This window comes from Antedon mediterranea, chromosome 9 (assembly GCF_964355755.1).
Source record: "Antedon mediterranea chromosome 9, ecAntMedi1.1, whole genome shotgun sequence".
NCBI lineage: Eukaryota > Metazoa > Echinodermata > Crinoidea > Comatulida > Antedonidae > Antedon > Antedon mediterranea.
Genome location: NC_092678.1, coordinates 5,099,681 through 5,122,804, shown reverse-complemented (window position 1 = coordinate 5,122,804; position 23,124 = coordinate 5,099,681). Strand labels below are relative to the sequence as shown.

Genomic DNA, 23,124 nt, shown 5'->3' with positions numbered 1-23,124 from the left:
AAAGATATTGTATTGAATATACACTTTAGGCCTATAAAGTTATAGATTAAAGTTAATCAGTTCTTCTGTCGCATTCAATACACCTTTTACAACTCACTAGTGTATTAACCACTGCAGTTGAAAACACACTAGTGAGTGTTTGTAGAAAGTGTATTGAATTCAAAGCAGAAGTTCAAACTTGAATAATTACCAATCTAGGCCTAGAACTATAGACCCAACATATTTAATGTTGATGTAGGCCTATCTATATCACGAGTAATCAAAAAGTCGCTAACCTACCTTATAATGTAGTTAGTTTTTTATCATCTAGAATCAGAATTTTTTTTAAAGCAGATTAGTAATATGGGCCTATTGTACCAATCTGCTACCATGGACTTTTACGACGTTTGGGTGGTAGATTCTCTTACAACTACAGCCCTGGTTTGGTAGTAAACAAACTATAACTAAAGTTACCTGGCATTGATTACGATACTAAAATGGCTAAATTCTCTCATTTCCTCAAATTCATTTCTTTTGTTGTCGTCATGGCTACGGTTCAACTAATACTTACAAAAGACAAGCTAAAACATTGTTATTTGCTATGGAAACCGTAAAAATACTATAAAGAGTGTTTTATTATGTCTATTAAGCCCTTTTAAATAACCTCAGCACTTGGTAGTAATTGTGAATCTTTCAAATGAGAGAACGATAATGGCTTTTCGATACATGAGTGTAAGGTATGCTTATACTTAATACTTGAATGATTTATCTATTGAATCTGACTTGAATCTGATGAGAAACCTATTAAAGCAAAAACTGGAATAAGTGACCATCACCTCATCCAACTGGCGGGAAAATGACCATGAATATTTTGTGTATAATGTTTCAGTATGGGTCAGTTCATAAATGGACAAGAGATTTTGCCAATTGATTTTTATTTTAATACTAGTTTCTTTATTTATATAATCTAACCTTAAATTGATCATTGTGTATGACTCGATATACAGTATATCGCTTTGTAAACTAGTATTTATATTTGGTAGTAGGGTGTTGATTTCGATCGTAATGCGTATTATTCCACGAGACGTACACAGACTGTGCTAAATGATTCCACATACAAAAAGCATATTTAACTATAACTACTTTTATTTCTTGTAACTCAGTATTTTTACTATTAATACAATGCAACATGCAAATTAGGGGCTTGAGAGGAGGATAAAATGTTCCCTCCAAAGTTTCCCACCAAAATTATACCATTATGATTGGCTTATAAATTTAGCAGACCTAGTCTAAAACATCCTTTATCTAACCACAGGAAATCAGAAACATGACACTAGCCCAAACCAAAGTGAAGATTTTCATCTCATTATCATTCCGACTGGCGACTGAGTAAGCATCTATATTTTATCTCTCTTAATTTTAAATTTTTTTTGGCTTTTAATAAGTATGTTAATTGTGTTACCTAAACAATGATATTAAGCCTCACTAATTACTACCATGCATATAGGTAGAGTACCTATACAAATAATATAAATTAGAAGTAATTAATTTCTTAATAAACTTGCATGTGACGAATTTAGCATTCGTATTGCAATGAATAAAAAATAAACTTATGTCAAATAACTTACCTTAAAATCGTGAAATTACATTCTAACAAATAATAGCGATAATCTGGCGACCTGCATACGTAACTATTAACGATGTGCTGAACTGTTTTACCGTATCCACAATCACTTTATCCTCCTACTTCCGTCACCTTGGTTACGGAGGACGCTAAGGAGCAGCAGTAGTATACACGTGACTTTCCATTATCTTCGGCAATTTAAACAAAACGTTCTCGCGTTACAAATTGACATCATCCTCAACAGATTATAAAACGCGATTATCAGTCTACTTCATTATGAACATGTATTTAAAATTCATGAATATGTATAAGATGATCATACATATTCATGAACGGATTTTTCTAGTAGCCGCTATCTAAACAAAATACATCACTTGAGTCATAAAGTTGTATGTATTTTATCCTTTAATACGAATCATTTTATGTGTTCATATTTGTGACTAAAATAAAAATTAAAAACTCCATTTAAAAACCTCAAAATACTGCACTATAAATATTGAATCACACAACAAATGAAAGAAACCATGGATTAAAAGAATTTAAAAAGAAATAATGAAACATTATCCGGCAACAAATAAAAAAAACATTCTACTTGTCAAACATGAATAAAAAAAGACAAAAATAAACACAAAACGCTAGACACTCAAAACAGACTGCATAAAACACTTCAATTAACTATATATATTCCAAACGACCAACAAATAAAAGAAAAATAAATACATATGATAAAAGAATTAACCTCCTTCCCTTCTAAAAATAGAGTAATATATGTAATCTATAAAAAGAAATCTTACAATTCAATATGATATATAAACTATTGTAAAATACCAAATATACAGTTTTTGTCTTTACGACTAATACAAGTTTAAAAATCTTTGGCAAAAATTTAAAAGGTTCAATATTATTGTATTAAAATTTAATAACTAAAACATGAGAGAATACAAGATTTATGTAAACTATTTAAAAAATGTATATAAATTCAGTACATTCAACTAGAGAATTCACTTAAAATTCACAAGTTGGGAGGGCTGATACAGATAGATACAGATTGACGTCCAATCAGAAACTATTAGGGGAATCGGGTACTGTTATGCACGTGGAAGACTTAACACAGTACTGTATGTAAGTAATGTATGATTTGATGACAAGTGTTAGTTCATTACAGTAGTTGTTAGTCACCCTCTGTAGTGTAACTTTGGGTTCCACTAGCAACGTAACGCAAGGACGCGTACACCCAATGCAAGTGAGTTGACCAATCACAAGCAACAGTTTGTATGAATCATCGTGTCATGATTGGTCAAATTATTTGTGGTGCGCTTACATCCATGCATGGGAACCAATGAGAGACTTACTAAACTTAACACAAATTGATGACAATTCCATGTAATTTGATTGCTTCGTCAATTTAGATCTTTTTGATATCTATATATCTAGATGATATTTTCTCCGTCAGACACTCTGAAATGTAAACAAAAATAATTTACTTAATACTAGAATTGCGTACAAATGTATACATTTCATTTAGGAAAACAACCTATTCCTATGTCAGATGCAAGAGCTTGGGATATTGTACAACTATACTCACACTAGAGGCATGGCGCTTTCTACAACTATACTCACACTAGAGGCATGGCGCTTTCTACAACTATACTCACACTAGAGGCATGGCGCTTTCTACAACTATACTCACACTAGAGGCATGGCGCTTTCTACAACTATACTCACACTAGAGGCACGGCGCTTTCTACAACTATACTCACACTAGAGGCATGGCGCTTTCTACAACTATACTCACACTAGAGGCATGGCGCTCTCTACAACTATACTCACACTAGAGGCATGGCGCTTTCTACAACTATACTCACACTAGAGGCACGGCGCTTTCTACAACTATACTCACACTAGAGGCATGGCGCTTTCTACAACTATACTCACACTAGAGGCATGGCGCTCTCTACAACCATACTCACACTAGAGGCATGGCGCTTTCTACAACTATACTCACACTAGAGGCATGGCGCTTTCTACAACTATACTCACACTAGAGGCATGGCGCTCTCTACAACCATACTCACACTAGAGGCATGGCGCTTTCTACAACTATACTCACACTAGAGGCATGGCGCTTTCTACAACTATACTCACACTAGAGGCATGGCGCTTTCTACAACTATACTCACACTAGAGGCATGGCGCTTTCTACAACTATACTCACACTAGAGGCATGGCGCTTTCTACAACTATACTCACACTAGAGGCATGGCGCTTTCTACAACTATACTCACACTAGAGGCATGGCGCTTTCTACAACTATACTCACACTAGAGGCATGGCGCTTTCTACAACTATACTCACACTAGAGGCATGGCGCTTTCTACAACTATACTCACACTAGAGGCATGGCGCTCTCTACAACCATACTCACACTAGAGGCAGGGCGCTTTCTACAACTATACTCACACTAGAGGCATGGCGCTTTCTACAACTATACTCACACTAGAGGCATGGCGCTTTCTACAACTATACTCACACTAGAGGCATGGCGCTTTCTACAACTATACTCACACTAGAGGCATGGCGCTTTCTACAACTATACTCACACTAGAGGCATGGCGCTTTCTACAACTATACTCACACTAGAGGCATGGCGCTTTCTACAACTATACTCACACTAGAGGCATGGCGCTTTCTACAACTATACTCACACTAGAGGCATGGCGCTTTCTACAACTATACTCACACTAGAGGCATGGCGCTCTCTACAACCATACTCACACTAGAGGCAGGGCGCTTTCTACAACTATACTCACACTAGAGGCATGGCGCTTTCTACAACTATACTCACACTAGAGGCATGGCGCTTTCTACAACTATACTCACACTAGAGGCATGGCGCTTTCTACAACTATACTCACACTAGAGGCATGGCGCTTTCTACAACTATACTCACACTAGAGGCATGGCGCTTTCTACAACTATACTCACACTAGAGGCATGGCGCTTTCTACAACTATACTCACACTAGAGGCATGGCGCTTTCTACAACTATACTCACACTAGAGGCATGGCGCTTTCTACAACTATACTCACACTAGAGGCATGGCGCTTTCTACAACTATACTCACACTAGAGGCAGGGCGCTCTCTACAACTATACTCACACTAGAGGCATGGTGCTTTCTACAACTATACTCACACTAGAGGCATGGCGCTTTCTACAACTATACTCACACTAGAGGCATGGTGCTTTCTACAACTATACTCACACTAGAGGCATGGCGCTTTCTACAACTATACTCACACTAGAGGCAGGGCGCTTTCTGCAACTATACTCACACTAGAGGCAGGGCGCTTTCTACAACTATACTCACACTAGAGGCATGGCGCTTTCTACAACTATACTCACACTAGAGGCAGGGCGCTTTCTACAACTATACTCACACTAGAGGCATGGCGCTTTCTACAACTATACTCACACTAGAGGCATGGCACTTTCTACAACTATACTCACACAAGAGGCTTGGCGCTTTCTACAACCATACTCACATTAGAGGCATGGCGCTTTCTACAACTATACTCACATTAGAGGCATGGCGCTTTCTACAACCATACTCACATTAGAGGCATGGCGCTTTCTAAAACTATACTCACACTAGAGGCATGGCGCTTCCTCTTCCAGCAGTCAGGGTGATGTTTCTTGTGTTCGTCTGCCAGTGTCTTCGCTTCTTCTGCGTATACCTTTCTTTGCTCATCGTTCAGTTTCTTCCATTCATCACCTAGTACGACACTGATGGCCCTGTAACAAACATCAACGTTATTGTTCTATCTCAATTGACTGTTCACCACCAATCATATATTTCATTATTATAAACGCCTCATTACCTGTTATCTCTACCTGGGTACATCTGCGTATACTCCAGTCTAAACTTCTTAGCAAATAACATAAACGCATTCATTGGCCTTTTAAAACCACGGTTCGGATCTAATTTGCGTATTTTTTTAATCGGCGACGGTGGTGCACTCCTAGGCTGGTTTGATTCCATATCACGTCGGTGACGAGCTAGGCTGCTCAGTGCCAATACTGTTGAAGTGTCTAGAGGCGTCAGGTCAAAACTGAATAAAAAAAACATCAAATTACATAACTAGGCATTTAACAGGTTTAAGCCCACCACAAAATAACTTAGCAGGTAAAAGCCCACTACAGTACAAAGTGATAAATTACCTCTTGAAATTTTCAAAAACATTTGATTCTTTAAAGCTGATAGCGTCAGGATGAGAGGGCGGTATACAAATGTCACCGGTTTCTAGCTCACTGCATGGTATGCCATATTTTTCAACCGTTAGCAGAGGGTTGTAGGAAGACCAACCTATATTATAAAGAAGCAATTGTGATTTTATAACAGACAAATTATCAAAGAATATACAGTGGTACATATAATATGCTCATAATATAGTCCAAAGGCAAATTACTGAAAAAATGACAGTGCTGTGGGTATCAGTGGCTGGATCTCAATGGAGATACAAACAAAAAAAGCGGAAAGCTAAAACAAAACGATAAGTAAAACAGTCAGAAAAGTTCGCAGAGCTTTCGGGCAAAACACTAGTCCTTCATCAGTGCAAGTGCAATGCTCATAATATAGTTACTTGTTGGGCTATGGAAATTGTGTATTTTTTGTTACCTTTGTCTTTAACAAAAAATGGATGATCGATAGGACACCGTGCCTGCAACATTTTCTGTTCAGGTTCGAATGGATTAAATGTCAGCCTTATCTTCTCAGCTGGTTTGATGTCCTCTATACGTTCTAACATTAGACCGTTAGGTGCATAATGTCTTGATGCTGATTGGTTAGCTGATGAAGGATCTGTAATTTGATAGACTGCTTTTGAAGCTAACATCTCTATTCTACCAATCTCTTCAGCTGATTGCCATTCTGATGTCTGGTTTGAAATAAATTGTATAAGGGTGCCTAAAGAAATTTACAATATAAACATAAATAGTTGAATTTATAATCATGGATTTTGTTTGTAAACCTTTAACAAAGCTAAGCTCAATATCATACATTTGAACTATAAATTAATTATGTAAGTATTATGTAAATATTATGTAAGTAATATGTAAGTATTACCTTTCATAAAGCACTGCCATACTGCTGCAGGCCATGTGTGTGACCAGCTGCCATGACAAGATTCTACATCTTCAGGGGAGGTGGGGAACGGGGATGAAGATGACACCCTGTTATCACTTTCTGGTTCCACTTTGCTCAATGACGTCAGTACGCTTGAATGAAACTCAGAATCAGAGAACGTTGAAGGCGCTTCAGGAGATTTTGGTGGCTTAGCATATGTATGCATTAAATTACTAAATGCTACTGCTGGGTTTCTGAAAGAAGTTTTTTTTTATTAATAATTTTCGAAAAGATGTTTTATTGTTTTTAATAACAATATGCGTAAGAATGTTACCTTTTTTGGCTACTTGTTTGTAGAAGCGGACTTTGTGGTCCTGTTGCAATGTTAGCTAACTGTGTCAACCAATCAGACGAATCTACCATTGTTTGTGGAGGTGTGATAGGTCCACTAAAGCTTTGTTTTTGACCATCATCTTGCGGGTCTATTGTTAGTAATCGATTCCGAGATTCTGTAAAGTAATATTGACCATATAAAAGGTTAATGATGCGTTCACAGTATGCATGTCACACAGTATGCATATATGATGTCACACAGTATGCATACTGCTGCATGATATCACACAGTATGCATAAGATGTCACACAGTATGCATAAGATGTCACAAAGTATGCATATGATGTCACACAGTTCAGTATGCATACTGTATATCAAACAGTATTATATGATGTCAATATTTACCCTGGAATATAAATTTACTAGCATTTGTTTGATTCAAAGGTACATTAAATTGTTGACAGTCACTGACCTTTGACCTCTAGTACTGGTTTCAGAGGTGTGTTGCAGTTTCCCACATGATTTCGTAGACCATTAGTACTATGATATAATGGAAAATAACATTAAAATCATAAATTATTATTGTAAATAAAGAGTAATTTTTAATTTAAAAAATAACAAACATTCGAAAAAGAAAATAGCGTGATATACCTTTTGAATGACCGACAACAGTTGGCACAGATGTGTGATTTCTGCAACTGACTATTGTTGTTGTCACTAATTTTGTTGTCACTTTCATCATGACAACTTTCCATTGTATTTGCCTCTAAATAAACTGTAAAAAAACAGGCAGTACAATAACAATTAAATCATCGTATTCATACATTATGGAGGTAACTACCATGTTAGGCTTGTAGTATTTACATACATATTTCAAACAGTGATGTTGCTTATTCAATTTTAGGTCGAAACGACTCGATAGTGAAGTAACTACCGGCGAAAAGAAGAACCGAACGTCTATCTCACGCGGACGGCGGCCTTCTCTTGTTTGGGAGCTATCCTAAATTACTAATTCGATAATACTTACAGCAATAAAACCATCAGTCTATTTAATCTAATATTTAAATTTTGAACTGTGAGTTTAGTAATATATAAATATTCAATTTAAAGCTACATTTTGCAACTTTTCTCATGTTGTTTACTCGGTGTGTGGAGCGCTAGGGACGCCATACTTGTTTTGATTGTCGACTTTCTGGTACGACAGATTTGATTGGCTATTCGATTAACGCATGCGTAGAAGCCGTTTGACGTGCTGCCACCAACGTTTAGAAATGTCTGTAACTTTTTGATGATGACCAAAATTGTCTGCTTTTTAATTTAGAAAACTGTATTTAATTTATCTATTGGCTAAACAATGAGCCAGCTATAGAAGTATTAGTAAGTTGTAAGTAAAAGGTTACTAGTCCTATGTATTATTAATGTAATACGTTGTAGGGCTAGGCTAGGCCCTTTTGGCTATCATATCAAGCCTCAAAACGGCCCAGCAGAGTAGGGCCTACTAGCCTAGAGGCTAGGCCTAGGCCCTACTACTAGGCCTAGCCTCTCAGGGAAAAATTTCATTTTTAAATTCTGTTTAGCAATATTGCTAATCAAACTGATTTTTGAGTCGAGAAACATAGTTTTGTATAGTATTTTTTGCTACATAATTTTAAAAATGTGTAGAAAAAAGGTTGTTTTGTATAGATAGGCCCTACTATTTCTAGCCTATATATAGCTTTTTGCTATGCTACACTGGCGAAATTATTCCCTGAGCCTAGGCCTACTCATCAGGTAAGGCTAGCTTGGACCTGGTTGGACCAAGTAGGCTAGGCATAGCTAGGTATATTATTATAATTTTATGCTAAACTTATGCTCAGGCCTATTAAAAGTACATACATATGCAATTACATCAACTTTTCACTTCTTTTCTCCACCAGCAGTCTAAACTAAAGCTAGGACATATAGCTACATGCTAGAGTAGTATCTGGATGATGGAGTCCCTTTCAACATTAAGATCAGTGAATGAGACAACTCCTGTGTGTAGTCCAAAGTATGCAGGAATACATGGTAAAGAAAGTATTAAACAATATCAACAAACATATTCATTTGGTTCTTTAATTTACCATGTAACATATATCATTTTTGGTTTGTTTCAGAAATGAAAATGGAGCTAAGTCTCTTATTAGAGTCATTGAAATTTCATATGAACTGCCCAGATTCTCAAAAAACTGCTTTGTCAGGTCTTGCTACAATTCTTCTACATTCAGGTATATATTCAGATATAGATAGGCCTACATGTATTTCAAATTTACGTTTTTATTGTATTTATTTTATTTTATGTCTTTAGGCACTGTGGCCAAGGATTACCAATAGTGAATTAATCACTGTCCTATCAGATAGGTGGTAATCCCCCTGATACAGAGGCTATTGTGTGAACCAGTTCACCGGGGTAACCCCCTACTCTTTTTCGAATAATGAACTGGGTTCTTTAAAGTACACACAGGTTATAACTGTGTACACTGGACCTACGGTTTATAGTCCTTATCCGAGAAGACTTGTTCCACCACCAGAACTAGGAGCGAGTCGGCCTCGAACCCTTGCCGATGTTGTTGTTGGCTCTTTAGGTACGATAAACGGCGCCCCTGCCTTAACCGCTCGGCCATATGACGTTGTTTTGATATAATAAAACACACTTAATTTTATTCCAGATGAAGCTAAGGAAATATTTAGAAAGTGTGGTGGCTTACTTTTTGTAAGGACTTTGCTAACATCAGTTGACAGTGAACAAGTAAAGGTAGCGGCTATTTACACTCTTGTATGTGCTATAGAACATTCCAGTGAGTATGCATGTTACCATAACAACAATCATTCAACTGTATCATTTGTAACATTTTAACTTTGAAAAGTTCATCTTTTCCTGATTTATATTTATTATGTTATTATGTCACTTTAAAAAGTCATGGAGGAAAATATAGTTTTATGTAAAGACTTTAAAGCTCTGTCCACACTATCAAACCAGTTTGACAAAAAAAGTGATGTGCCCAAATATGGTAGTGTTATGACATCATCGTTTCCATATATGGGCACATCATATTTTTTGTCACATAAAGTTTGATAGTGTAGACAGAGCTTATAAATACTCTTATGACAGAATTTTTAGTAGGTGGTTAATACATGAGTACTGTATTATACTCAGTCATATTCATTCATTCATCCAATCGTCATGCAGTACACACCAATCGTCATGCAGTACACACCAATCGTCATGCAGTACACACCAATCGTCATGCAGTACACACCAATCGTCATGCAGTACACACCAATCGTCATGCAGTACACACCAATCGTCATGCAGTACACACCAATCGTCATGCAGTACACACCAATCGTCATGCAGTACACACCAATCGTCATGCAGTACACACCAAACATCATGCCATTGGAGGAGGCGTTCCATAGTATCCAGTGTAAAATTTTATAACTTTTATAAAAGAATTCAATTCAAGCAAACATTTATTTCTTTCAAAATGAGAATAACAATAACAAACATTTCTTTCACTTTAGAAATAAATTATGAGACTAAAACATTTAAAAGAAAGAAGTGTCTATAAAAAAATGCTAATAAATTTCCTTAGGTTATAAAAGTGGCAAAGTCCCAAAAAGTACAATCAAATGGTAAAACCAAGAGAAACTTGTTTGGAAAAGCCATAAGTAAAGTTACTAATATTTCTAACATTCGGTTACACAACAAAAACAAACAAGACATACACAGACAGAACACACGACGAAAACAAAAAGGGTCAAAACATCAAACTATATAAGTAGAGGTATATGTTTATTTTATTTTTACTTTATTCAATCGCAACCAACAGCGATATTTACCGCCACTAACATTATCTGCATTTATATTTGGCTATTTTTGCAGTGTTGTCCAAGAAGCAGCTTTGCGACATGTCAATGTTTCGCTTTCTTTATTCACAACTCGTAAGCGAGGAATCGAGGAAACAACTTAAGATATTTTCTTCTTTTGTTATACTGTGTTTGGTTACCAACAATAGTAAGTAAAATCTGTACAGCTTCTAGCAACATAATTATAAGTGAAAATACTTAATTGAATATAATTGTGTTTGTTTTGTTGCTACTTAGTAGGAAAAATCATGTAATAATAAAAATTGTCTTGTGTATAGCACCTAACCAAAATTTTCTCTAAAGAGCTACGACCACAAGGCTCAAACTAGGTAGAAATTTTGTCATATGCTATGCGAAGGATACAGATATAAGTGGTATAAACAGAGCACAACTTTGCTCACCACTTCTGCAGTTTCCTGTAGTGCAGTTTTAATAAATATCATGGTTGTTTCAATAACCTACAACTAGTACTATTTCAGCCTTTAAATTATCATTAGATGTCCATGTTTTGTATTCCTTTAATTTTATGTTGATTTAGGTGAAGGACAGATGCTTGTCAGAACATCTCATTGTTTGGATGTACTCGTCAATATGTTCAGGTTAGTCTTCATTGAGAGACAGTTAGTGGCTGCCCCTGGTAAATAAGACTGATCTGTCTTCAGGCTTAGCTATCAGGGCAAGTTGGTATCATGGCACAGTTCACTAACACTGTGATAACCAAAGTACCCAAGTAAATAACTAACCCAATGACAGAAAATCATTTAATTAAGTTCCAACTTTTTTTCAGGAGCAATGACTTTAAAAACTCACTTCTACAACCGGAAGATAGTCATTTATTAGATGAGATTAAAGAGGAGGAAAGCAGTTTAAAACTGTGGAAGGGAATAGCAAGTTGTCTCTGTGGATGTGTCAATAACCCACAAAGTGGTAAACATACAACTAATACAATTCACAGTACATACCACCTAATTTCTAGCATACTTTTTATAAAAATTTCAGCTCTTCCAATAATGGAATCTCAGATTTCTTCTGAATGTTATCTTTTGCTTTACTCATTGTTTTTTTTTTGTTATCAATAGTTGACAACCAGATGATCTGTGCGTCTGCATTTCCTGCTGCTCTCTCCATCATTGAGAAGACATGTGACCAAGATATCATAAGACTAATTTTATCTTTCATCAGTTTAACAGTTGCTAACAATGGTAATTTTTTTGGGTATTTTTTATCTAAAACTCTGTCTACACTATCAAACTTTATGTGACACAAAATGTGATGTGACCATATATGGAAATGATGATATCATACAACTACTGTACCATATTTGAGCCCATCACAGTTTTTTTGTCAACCTAGTTTTGATAGTGTAGAAAAAAACTTCAAAACTTAAAAATATACTCCAGAATAAAGAATGTGTTTAAATTGTTTACGAGTCCTGATTACATTTGGTCTTTATGTCACTTGTTTACACATGTTTCTCAAAATAAATACAACTAGCAATTAATTAGAGGTGACAAAAGTGGTCTTAAATTGATGGTAAATGTTATATATTTATAGAAAACAACCAAGAGAGAATTGGATTGATTGGAGGTTTGAACGTATTGCTACAGGTGTTCCACAACCAAGTGAAGCTCTTGGAGGTGCATCCTAGCAGAGACGCTATGCAAATGATGAAACATATAGCAAGTACTATTGTATCCTGTATTGAAGACAATGGTAATTCATCATTCTCTATCTAGTTATTGAGTTAATGTTATTTATAAGCGGTTATCAGAGTTAATTAGTTAAGTAGAGGAACATGTTATTATAATAATAGAAAATAATCAGTAAAAGCTCTGTTTACAATATCAAACTTTGTGTGGCAAGAAAATGATGTGCCCATATATGGACATGATGATGTCATATCACTACCATATTTGAGCATATCACTACCATATTTGAGCACATCAAAGACAGATTTAGTCACATTTATAACTACCTCTAAAAATTAGTCATTTTCATTTATGCACTTAAATTGCACAATATGTTCTAGTTTTTTTAATATATTTAAAATGTATTTTGCATATTCCAGAGGATAACAAACTGTTGATAGCTGATTTGCATATCACCCACCTGCTTTTACACGCACTGTCGTTAGATTCAGTTGACACCAGCACAAAGTCACAACTTGTTAATGCACTTGTACTCTGCACAGAATCATGTGGTGAGATTTATTTATTATTGAACCAAATCAAAACTAATTTACTGCAGTAAAATGTTGTTTACTCATTATTTACTTCTATCTATAATAATAACTTTATTTGAAAACGAAAAACTTGCTTACTTAATATAGTGTTTTTAACAAGGCCATTTCAATGAACAAACTTTAAGTGATAAGATGTGCCCATATGTGGACACGATATCACTTTTCATCACTTCAAATTAGTTTGATAGTGTAGAGAGACCTTTAAGTGGCACTAGTATAAAACCCTTTCTTGCACTAAGAAACCTCCATTACATTATACAAAAACCCAAATGGTATCCTTTCTTTTTTGTGTAGAGAAAAGCCAAAAAGAATTTATCGAGCATAATGGTGTACCTTCATTAGTTCAGCTTATGGCAAACATCCAAGAGGAGGAGTTTTCTAAGTCTGCTACTTATCTCTTACACATGTGCCTAGGTAAGTGAGCCAACCAAAGTCTAGTCTGAGATTTTACTAGCCCATCTGTACCATATGTAAAGCTCTGTCTTCACTATCAAAATAGTTTGACAAAATAAGTGTGATTGGCCCAAATATCATCATTCATATAATGGGCACATCACGTTTTTTGTTCACATAATAATAATAATATAAAGTTTGATATTGTAGACAGAGAAAGCTGGGGCCAGGCTTGTGGTTAGCTGTTTTCTGGGCTCCTTTTATATTTTGTTGTTGTACAATAAACTTTAGTATAACATAATAATAATAGTTATGTTTTTTTATGTTATAAAGATTCACAAAAATCTAATTCCACTTGGATGACGCCAGAAACGTTCAATGATAAACAGGCCGTCGAAAAAACAACAAAACAGCCGTACGAAAACGTGATGAGTCCGGTAAACTATTTTGGTTTTGTATTTTGATTCGCAAAAAAATATAATTGCATGTAAAATTTCAGATGACGTACTTTTGATATTGATATAGGCAAATCATTTATTTTGCCATTTTTAGTAAGTCTGTAAGTTGTGTTTGTTGGTTTAATAGTTATATCCTATGCTATCCTTTAAAGTATTTCACCACTCAGCCTAATCTAACACAGTGTTTACACATCCTCCAGTTCATCCCTATTTGGAGTCATACCGCTGACATCATATAACAGTTTACTGCTTTTATGTGCATTTCAGGTTTTTACACCAAGTTTACACAACATGGTACAGACAATGATGGGGATGTTAAAGGATACGATGAACACTTCAAAATGTCACGGGCATGACGATGATTCATTTGTGGAGGCTTGTGACGTGGCTACACAAACTCCTACCAACAAGAAGAACCTTAGGTATGTGAATAAAGAGAATGCAAAGACAAAACAAGAAATCTGTGATTCTACATTAGCATTACAGCACGCAATTTCAAGCCATGTGTACGCAAGCACGAAAATCAGTACAACAGAGCAAAATGATTTCTTTAAAAAACCAGAATTGCCAGAAAAAAAGAAGCCAGTTAACACATCAAATAAAAAGAAACTGTACAATATCAACAACAGCTTGTGTCAAAGTAACAGTGAAATTACCTCTACACATGCATCATATGTTGACAGAAGTCTATCACAAGTTGACAAAAGTGTATCACAAGTTGGCAGAAGTGTATCACAAGTTGACAAAAGTGTATTACAAGTGGACAGAAGTGTTTCACAAGTTGACAGAAGTTTATCACAAGTTGGCAGAAGTGTATCACAAGTTGACAGAAGTGTATCACAAGTTGACAGAAGTGTATCACAAGTTGGCAGAAGTGTTTCACAAGTTGACAGAAGTGTATCACAAGTTGACAGAAGTGTATCACAAGTCGACAGAAGTGTATCACAAGTTGGCAGAAGTGTTTCACAAGTTGACAGAAGTGTATCACAAGTTGGCAGAAGTGTATCACAAGTTGACAGAAGTGTATCACAAGTTGACAGAAGTGTATCACAAGTTGGCAGAAGTGTATCACAAGTTGGCAGAAGTGTATCACAAGTTGACAGAAGTGTATCACAAGTTGACAGAAGTTTATCACAAGTTGACAGAAGTGTATCACAAGTTGACAGAAGTGTATCACAAGTTGACAGAAGTGTATCACAAGTTGACAGAAGTGTATTACATGTTGGCAGAAGTGTATCGCAAGTTGGCAGAAGATTTTCTGGTAATGACTTTTACACTGATTCTGATGTGGAGAGTGTCATCTCAGAGTTGTCACACATCCCTTCTGTAATAAAAAGCTACCAGAAGAAGCATAAACAAAAGTATGTTACAGATACATCAAGTTCTATTAAGAATTCTTCTGAAATTTATAAAACCAAGAAAAAATCTGCAAAAAGGTCGTATAAAGTGAAGTTGGTAAAAGATAGTGGAAAGCGTTTGGTGGGAAAGAAGTTGGTGCATACATCTTGTAAGGTACAACAATCAAGAAGATTTGCTATTTATCATGATAGACCTGCCAAAGGTTTGTGTACCCTTTGTTTATTGAACTTATAAAATGTTTTGTTTGAAGGTTTGCATGGCGAAATCAAATGTTGATATAAAGTTTGCTGTACACCACATGTATTAGTTCTGAAAAGAACTGTTGAGTTTCTCGACGTTTCGATCAATATACTTTGATCGTCCTCAGGAGTGAGAACAGTTCTTTTCAGAACTAATACACGTGGTGTACCGCAAACTTTATATCAACATTATACAATGTTAAATTACACTTTAAATTTCTATAATTTCTTTTACATTTAAATTCATTAGCTTTATGCTCACATGAATCACAGTGCTCTTTATTTATTAAGCTCTGTCTACACTATCAAACTAGTTTGACAGAAAAGTGTGATGTGCCTAAATATGATAGTGATATGCCCAAATATGGTAGTGATGACATCACCATGTCCATATATGGGCACAATACATTTTTTTGTCACATATTTGATAGTGTAGACAGAGCTTAAGAATTTGTTGATATTTCTTTTGAATTATGTTTAGATGAAATTGTTGAAAGCAGCACAGTAATAGCAAGGATGTATCAAGACTGCCCTGGTATGTACAGTCACCTATACTTGTATTATAAGCTAAAGCTAGAGCAATTTTCAGAGTAACATCCAACCCAAAATACTAAAATTTGAACTTGGTCAATACCAGATTTTTATCAAGGTCCAAAATCTTTTATTACTGTTAAAAACACATTTCAAACGCCAGATTTTGCAGAAAACTAGGTAGCCCACTAGCCCAAAGGTGTCCGGTATTGGGAAAGCTGACTGTATATTTACTGCAGTATATTTACTGCAGTATATTTACTGCAGTATAAAAAAAAACACATAAAGAACTGTATTGTTGAGTAACCTTAGAAACATAATTGGTAAATGTTTTATTAATTATTGTTTAGGCTGCGTACCACCAGTTAATCTGCCATTGCTAAACAGCATTAACTACAGGAAGATTTTACAAAAGTGTGATCGCACATGTGACAAACACAAGAGCAATAGTGGTATGTTAGAAGATCATAGACAACATATTGGCAAAGAAATCGCATGTAAGACTGTGTGTGGTGAAGAAGAGATGGAATGCATACCTAAAAAACACAAAGAAAGTCAATTAATTCAAGTCAAAAGCATGAAAGACAAGAAGACAGTCCTTGGCGAAATACATAACACACTACACAAGAAGACTAGTACCATAGAGCCACATCACACAGCTAGAAAAGAACATCAATGGATGATGTCAGGCCTTGGTGAAAAACAACACACACTACACAAGAAGACTAGTACCATAGAGCCACATCACACAGCTAGAAAAGAAGATCTATGGATGACGTCAGGCCTTGGTGAAAAACAACATACACTACACAAGAAGACTAGTACCATAGAGCCACATCACACAGCTAGAAAAGAAGATCTATGGATGACGTCAGGCCTTGGTGAAAAACAACACACACTACACAAGGAGACTAGTACCATAGAACCACATGACACAACTAGAAAAGAACATCAACGGATGATGTCAGGCCTTGGTGAAAAACAACACACACTACACAAGACTAGTACCATAGAGCCACATCACACAGCTAGAAAAGAAGATCAATGGATGATGTCAGGCCTTGGTGAAAAACAACACACACTACACAAGGAGACTAGTACCATAGAGCCACATCACACAGCTAGAAAAGAAGATCTATGGATGACGTCAGGCCTTGGTGAAAAACAACATACACTACACAAGAAGACTAGTACCATAGAGCCACATCACACAGCTAGAAAAGAAGATCAATGGATGACGTCAGACCTTGGGGAAAAACAACACACACTACACAAGAAGACAGGTACTGTAAAACCATATCACACAATTGGACAACAATTTAAAAGTACATCTTCTATTGTCCACACTGGGGATGAAAATAGTACACCAGAGAGTACTGGGGACCTGGAAGAAAAAACAGCAAGCAACCTGAAAAAACAACCAAAAAAGGTTTGTGTGATTCAATTTATTGTTAGTAAGTCTACAGAGTAGGCCAAGTAAAAAAAAAGTTTTTACATCCCAGATTTGAATGATAGTTTAAAAATCCAGTTGAAATTTACACATCTTGAAATTGAAACACCTTGATCTTTCAATTTTTTGCAAATAGTAAAACAAAATGTTGTACGGTTTTAAAATTTGATGAGTGAAGGGAGATGATCCAACAGTTATTTGTAATTTGACAACTAGCTACAGATTTATTATATCTTTCAGATATTTTGTTATACGTTTCCTTCATCAAGTAAGAGAAGAAAAAGGAAAGAATACACAGAAGAGGAAGTGAAGAACTTGCTGGATGGCGTAAGGAAAAAAGGACCAAACTGGAACAACATTCTTTACAGTTACACCTTCCAACCAGGAAGAACAAATGTAGACCTGAAAGATAAATATAAGAATATGAAAAAGAAATTCAGATTATTGTAGCTACCTCATAAACATTGAGTCTTGAAATGGAAGTCTACATTAAGAAATAAGAGAAGAAGTAACAAAATAGATTTTTTTCTCAAATTTTTGTTATTTAGTTTTAGTAATTATATAGCATGAGTTTTTTTACATTTCTGCTTCTTCGTAAACATTGAGCCTTGAAATGGAAGTCTACCTTAAGAAATAAGAGAAGAAGTAACAAATTAGATTTTTTTTCCACATTTTAGTTAGTTTTAGTAATTATATAGCATGAGTTTTTTTTAATTTCTGCTTCTTCGTAAACATTGAGCCTTGAAATGGAAGTCTACCTTAAGAAATTAGAGTAAAGACGAAGTACCAAAATAGATTTTTTTTCCAAATTTTAGTTAGTTTTAGTAATTATATAGCATGAATTTTTTTTATGATTTCTGCTTCTTCGTAAACATTGAGCCTTGAAATGGAAGTCTACCTTAAGAAATAAGAGTAAAGACGAAGTACCAAAATATATTTTTTCCCAAATTTTAGTTAGTTTTAGTAATTATAAAGCATGAATTTTTTTTATGATTTCTGCTTCTTCGTAAACATTGAGCCTTGAAATGGAAGTCTACCTTAAGAAATAAGAGTAAAGACGAAGTACCAAAATATATTTTTTCCCAAATTTTAGTTAGTTTTAGTAATTATAAAGCATGAGTTTTTTTTTATTTCTGCTTCTTCGTAAACATTGAGCCTTGAAATGGAAGTCTACCTTAAGAAATAAGAGTAAAGACGAAGTACCAAAATATATTTTTCTCCCAAATTTTAGTTAGTTTTAGTAATTACTGTATATAGCATGAGTTTTTTTAAATTTCTGCAAGACCTTTATACTAAAAGCATGGATTTGCATAAATTACCAACAAATACAGATTTTGATTTTGTTGTAATCCAAAAAATAAACACATTAACTAAATGGTTTTAAATGTACTGATGATGTCACGCTTGAATGATTCCTATTTGTCTATTGTTATGATCCTTTCTCTGTGAAATATTTGTTATTGAGTTTTAGTAATTATATAGCATGAGTTTTTTTGTAATTTCTGCTTCTTCGTAAACATTGAGCCTTAAAATGGAAGTCTACCTTAAGAAATAAGAGTAAAGACGAAGTACCAAAATATATTTTTTCCCAAATTTTAGTTAGTTTTAATAATTACTGTATATAGCATGAGTTTTTTTGAATTTCTGCAAGAACTTTATACTAAAAGCCCCTTTGTGCATAGATTTGCATAAATAACCAAAAAATACAGATTTTGGTTTGGTTTATTCCCAAAAATAAACACATTAACTAAATGGTTTTAAATGTACTGATGATGTCACGCTTGAATGATTCCTATTTGTCTATAACATTGGTTATGAACCTTTTTCTGTGAAACATTAAAATTTTTAAATAAGACCTTTTACTTTAAAAAAAAAATGTTTACTTAAAAAAAAAAGACATTTTCTTGTATATCTCCTCCTTATACTTTAATTACTTTGTCAATCGTTTTAAAAGTTATTTGAAATCATTTCAACCATATTGTTCACATTATTATTTCTTTGGTTGCTTTAGGCCGTTTCTATCCTCTTGTAACCTAAGGTAATACAGTACTAATTAAAAACTTGTTGAAATCTAATATGTATACATGTCTCAACCCTATGCCATCATAGGTATGTCCTAGTAGATTCAAAAATCAAAATATGTATATACAAAATTTTTTAATATTAACAAAAATAGTACATAGAAAAATTATATAGAAAAATTAAATTATTTATAAATATAAAGAAAGTTCTATCGGCAAAACATAAAAATGTAGTATTTATTATTAAAGTTTAACCTGAAACTAAAATGGATGGATGATCTATTGTTTATTTGATTATTATAAAACATTAAGATCGTACAAGCCTAAAGCCATGACCAGTATTCACGATCTTTGGTGGCAGCCATTTCATCTTGATTTTACGACAACATTCTAAACACCAACAACGAGAATCGCATTCCATAGAACTTACAACTTGCAATATTTTAATCAACGAATGCGTTATCCGTGGAAAATTTTGATTCCAATAAACCTCAATATCATCCTCGGTCGGTTTATGAAAGCTAAAATCAACCCAGTTTTTAGAAATACAATAAACAGCTTTAGTTTTGCTACCTTGTTCTCCCCACGTGACATCCGCATCCTTGGTCGTGTTAAACGCCACCCATTCCATCGTGAAGTCACCAATGTTCGCTACGATCCCAGTTTCAGGATCAGATTTACCAAACGAACATGTTTGAATCGCGATATAATCTTCAGAATTTCTTGTAACTTGTTTCAACCACCCAGCATGATGTTTCGTGTCTAAGACGATGATCAAACGTGATCCGGATTCTGCGTCAGCCTCGCGCCACCATGTTAACAACGTTTCAAATTTCAAAATACCATCATCTAAAAATAAAACAATTTTTAAAGTTGTTAAACACTGCACGCCAGTTTTGGCAAAAGGATGAAATTTGGCAGATTGAGGAATTTATGAAGGTTCTGATAACGTATTTTACAGAAACCAGATAAATTAGAGAGGTAAAACACATACCTGCTAGAGCCCAGTCACCATTTGTATGCACATGTCCACTGTAGTAAATGAGATAGGTATCAAACCGTGGCCCGTCATTAGTCCTTCGTGCCAAAAAACCCTTCATTTTCGTCTGTAAAGAATCTATGGCAATGCCACCACTGGAGAAGTCGCAACTGAAAACATCAATCATGTGGTGGACGAGAAACCGCTGAATGCTGTTCAAGATGTTCACGGACCGACGACTCTGTTCTTCTATGGCATTGCTTGGTAACAAGACGGGCATTCGATCAGCTCTGAAGAAAAACATGTAATTTTTATATCAACCAAAAGCAAATTGGAAATGGTGCGGAGGAACCATAAACACCAATCTCCAGTACTTTGAAGCTCCCACATAGCAGCCTGCCGGAACAGAATTCAGAGGAACTCAAGTGAAAGTGGCGTCTGACTATCCTATCCTAACTATGGCAAAGAACATAAATAAATTAAAGTTATTATAAAATTAATTTTAAATGTACATTAGAAAGATAAAGTGTACCTGCAAAAACCAGATGGTCCAATGACTGCGTAGCTAGTGCAGGTGCCACCGAGCAATCCACCTAACTCTTGTAATATACCGTGAAACATTGCCTCCAGCGGTAAAACAGTCAGGATACTAGCCATGAAATGCGTGTTTGTCGCTTGCCACGATGCAGCACCTAGCAGCAAAGTACTTAAAAACACGCTTAAAATGATGTACTTTGAGACGAGCGCAAAGTACCTCAATCCTTTGGACGCCATCACAGTTGATAAATTGGTGTTCGTTTCTTGATTCGTTTTCAACACACTATTGCACTCGCTTAGTTTATTACAAAAAGTCCAAAACGTAAGAACAAATATTACATGTAAACACATCCATATTACACCAGACAGACAGAACAGAGGTATAGACAGATACCACTCCTCATTGGATACAATAACGTACCCAGCTGATTGGAAAAAGTATATTTCAAAGGCTATAACGCACAAAATTAAAAACCTGTGTTGATAACGCGGAAGGCTAGAAAAACACTGCCACCTCTCGAGCGCAGATAACCCATTGTAGTACAAATCGAAGAAAGGGTCGCATAAAAGTCTACCAGTGAAGCACAGCAACGCCCAATGACTTAACTTGGCCGGTATTGCTTTAAAGAAAAACAAAGTACTTATTGCGTAGAAGAGTATAACGCACGGTATAGCGAATGATACTTTAAACCGCAGCATGATTATCATTAACATGTTTGCGATGACCAATAGCCACATGCTTGTCATGTAATCTGAACTAAGAACACAAGCCACACCAAATCCAAGAAATTCAAACTTCTCAGCTTGCGTTAGTACTCGAGATTTATAAACCGCACTTCCACACGCTCGTTGCATAAACGACCAAATTATTTTCACACCAAGGCTCGTTATTAATAATATATTTGTCACCATCGTCGGTTTGTCCTCGTCGAAGCTACTGTCGTTGAAAAAAGCGATCATTCCTAGAAGACATCCGAACCACAAATGACTAAAACTTGCGCTTATGTCCTGTAGGTTGAAATAATAATAGAATATACTACTGAAAGCAAAGATGAGAACACCAAATATGATGATAACAAAGATGAGGAGGCTGTTTGTGTGGTACCAGCTGGAATAGAGACCTGAACACACCGCTACAAGAAGCACAAATATGTCCACAACTCCAAGGAGATTTACGTTACATTTAAATTTGGTTTTCATTCTGTTAATGCCCTCAACCGGAATTACAAGGAGATGACTTGTGAAATAACGAAGTGAATGCATCGGAACTTAGTAGAATACCAGCATGCACTTGCTAGTGGTGTACAACATTTAACATAATAATTAACGCTTTCCTTTACAACGTCATTGTAATTCCCATAAAATGTGCTCTGAAAAAAAAAGTATATTATTATTAGATTAGATTTTGAAAATCCAATGGCAAATTATATACTGTATGTTACTAGTGTAATAGTCATGGATTTTTCCAATACTTCACTGGCCAGTTCCTTGGGGTTTTCCCCAATGAATAATATTGGGAAAATCCACTATAAAACCAAAATAAAAAATAAATTTAAACTGTATACAACATGTTTAAATGCAATATTACCAGGGAGTCATGAATATTCGTTATTTATTGATTGCTAGGCCTAGCATCATAGCACCATGTTTATGATGCCTCTACAGCAGCGGCTAAGCATGTGGCACAGGCGAGCGTTTTACAGTCTAAATATGTTTTTATAGGGAGCCGGCCTAGCCCTAGTAGTAGTACTTACACCAAAAGGCCAGCATTTGCTAAATTATAACGCCAATTACCATTTTAACGTAATCAGAATGTCTTTTATAAACATATACGTCAATGTGGTATACTTACAACAATAAGAACATTTAAATAAACTAGAGTTTTAATGACAAAATTGTAATTGTTTGTGTCGGATTTTTGTTTTGTTTTGGATTTTTGCCAATAATCGATATGGTGCGCCAAAAG

General features: G+C 35.2%; 4 protein-coding genes across 4 annotated transcripts; 2 read left to right on the top strand and 2 right to left on the bottom strand.

Annotated features, from left to right (window-relative positions):
* Positions 1–2,002: 2,002 nt before the first annotated feature.
* Positions 2,003–8,223, bottom strand: LOC140058752 (HMG box-containing protein 1-like). Its single transcript, XM_072104485.1, has 10 exons — positions 8,089–8,223; positions 7,713–7,836; positions 7,534–7,601; positions 7,063–7,237; positions 6,729–6,982; positions 6,282–6,569; positions 5,825–5,969; positions 5,485–5,715; positions 5,254–5,398; positions 2,003–3,061 (listed from the first exon to the last, which is right to left on the bottom strand). Exons 2-10 carry the CDS (start codon positions 7,814–7,816, stop codon positions 3,053–3,055), a joined length of 1,419 nt encoding a protein of 472 aa, XP_071960586.1. The 5' UTR covers positions 7,817–7,836; positions 8,089–8,223; the 3' UTR covers positions 2,003–3,052.
* An 808-nt stretch (positions 8,224–9,031) lies between these two features.
* LOC140059382 (telomere repeats-binding bouquet formation protein 1-like) lies at positions 9,032–14,210 on the top strand. Its single transcript, XM_072105267.1, has 11 exons — positions 9,032–9,107; positions 9,197–9,307; positions 9,749–9,877; positions 10,966–11,097; positions 11,488–11,548; positions 11,737–11,876; positions 12,029–12,151; positions 12,504–12,662; positions 13,018–13,149; positions 13,486–13,605; positions 13,918–14,210. Exons 1-11 carry the CDS (start codon positions 9,032–9,034, stop codon positions 14,046–14,048), a joined length of 1,314 nt encoding a protein of 437 aa, XP_071961368.1. The 3' UTR covers positions 14,049–14,210.
* A 123-nt stretch (positions 14,211–14,333) lies between these two features.
* On the top strand, positions 14,334–19,483 carry LOC140059381 (uncharacterized). The gene is made up of 4 exons (XM_072105265.1): positions 14,334–15,603; positions 16,122–16,175; positions 16,522–17,600; positions 17,862–19,483. The coding sequence occupies exons 1-4, from the start codon at positions 14,334–14,336 to the stop codon at positions 18,069–18,071; spliced, it is 2,613 nt and encodes an 870-aa protein (XP_071961366.1). The 3' UTR covers positions 18,072–19,483.
* LOC140059105 (transmembrane protein 168-like) lies at positions 19,397–23,097 on the bottom strand. The gene is made up of 4 exons (XM_072104948.1): positions 23,011–23,097; positions 21,154–22,528; positions 20,637–20,911; positions 19,397–20,491 (listed from the first exon to the last, which is right to left on the bottom strand). Exons 2-4 carry the CDS (start codon positions 22,419–22,421, stop codon positions 19,950–19,952), a joined length of 2,085 nt encoding a protein of 694 aa, XP_071961049.1. The 5' UTR covers positions 22,422–22,528; positions 23,011–23,097; the 3' UTR covers positions 19,397–19,949.
* Positions 23,098–23,124: the final 27 nt, after the last annotated feature.

What these genes read in the sequence shown, in the direction of transcription:
- LOC140058752 (XM_072104485.1), bottom strand. Translation starts at nt 7,816, where the DNA reads ATGGAAAGTTGTCATGATGAAAGTGACAACAAAATTAGTGACAACAAC. An exon ending in ATGGCAGTGCTTTATGAAAG is followed by an intron (nt 6,570 to 6,728) that starts GTAATACTTACA and finishes AAATTTCTTTAG; the next exon opens with GCACCCTTATACAATTTATT. An exon ending in TACCCAGGTAGAGATAACAG is followed by an intron (nt 5,399 to 5,484) that starts GTAATGAGGCGT and finishes TGTTTGTTACAG; the next exon opens with GGCCATCAGTGTCGTACTAG.
- LOC140059382 (XM_072105267.1), top strand. Translation starts at nt 9,032, where the DNA reads ATGGAGTCCCTTTCAACATTAAGATCAGTGAATGAGACAACTCCTGTG. An exon ending in AAAGTATGCAGGAATACATG is followed by an intron (nt 9,108 to 9,196) that starts GTAAAGAAAGTA and finishes GGTTTGTTTCAG; the next exon opens with AAATGAAAATGGAGCTAAGT. An exon ending in GTACTCGTCAATATGTTCAG is followed by an intron (nt 11,549 to 11,736) that starts GTTAGTCTTCAT and finishes ACTTTTTTTCAG; the next exon opens with GAGCAATGACTTTAAAAACT.
- LOC140059381 (XM_072105265.1), top strand. Translation starts at nt 14,334, where the DNA reads ATGGTACAGACAATGATGGGGATGTTAAAGGATACGATGAACACTTCA. An exon ending in GATGTATCAAGACTGCCCTG is followed by an intron (nt 16,176 to 16,521) that starts GTATGTACAGTC and finishes ATTATTGTTTAG; the next exon opens with GCTGCGTACCACCAGTTAAT. An exon ending in TGAAAAAACAACCAAAAAAG is followed by an intron (nt 17,601 to 17,861) that starts GTTTGTGTGATT and finishes TATATCTTTCAG; the next exon opens with ATATTTTGTTATACGTTTCC.
- LOC140059105 (XM_072104948.1), bottom strand. Translation starts at nt 22,421, where the DNA reads ATGCATTCACTTCGTTATTTCACAAGTCATCTCCTTGTAATTCCGGTT. An exon ending in GGACCATCTGGTTTTTGCAG is followed by an intron (nt 20,912 to 21,153) that starts GTACACTTTATC and finishes GTTTTTCTTCAG; the next exon opens with AGCTGATCGAATGCCCGTCT. An exon ending in TGGTGACTGGGCTCTAGCAG is followed by an intron (nt 20,492 to 20,636) that starts GTATGTGTTTTA and finishes TTTTATTTTTAG; the next exon opens with ATGATGGTATTTTGAAATTT.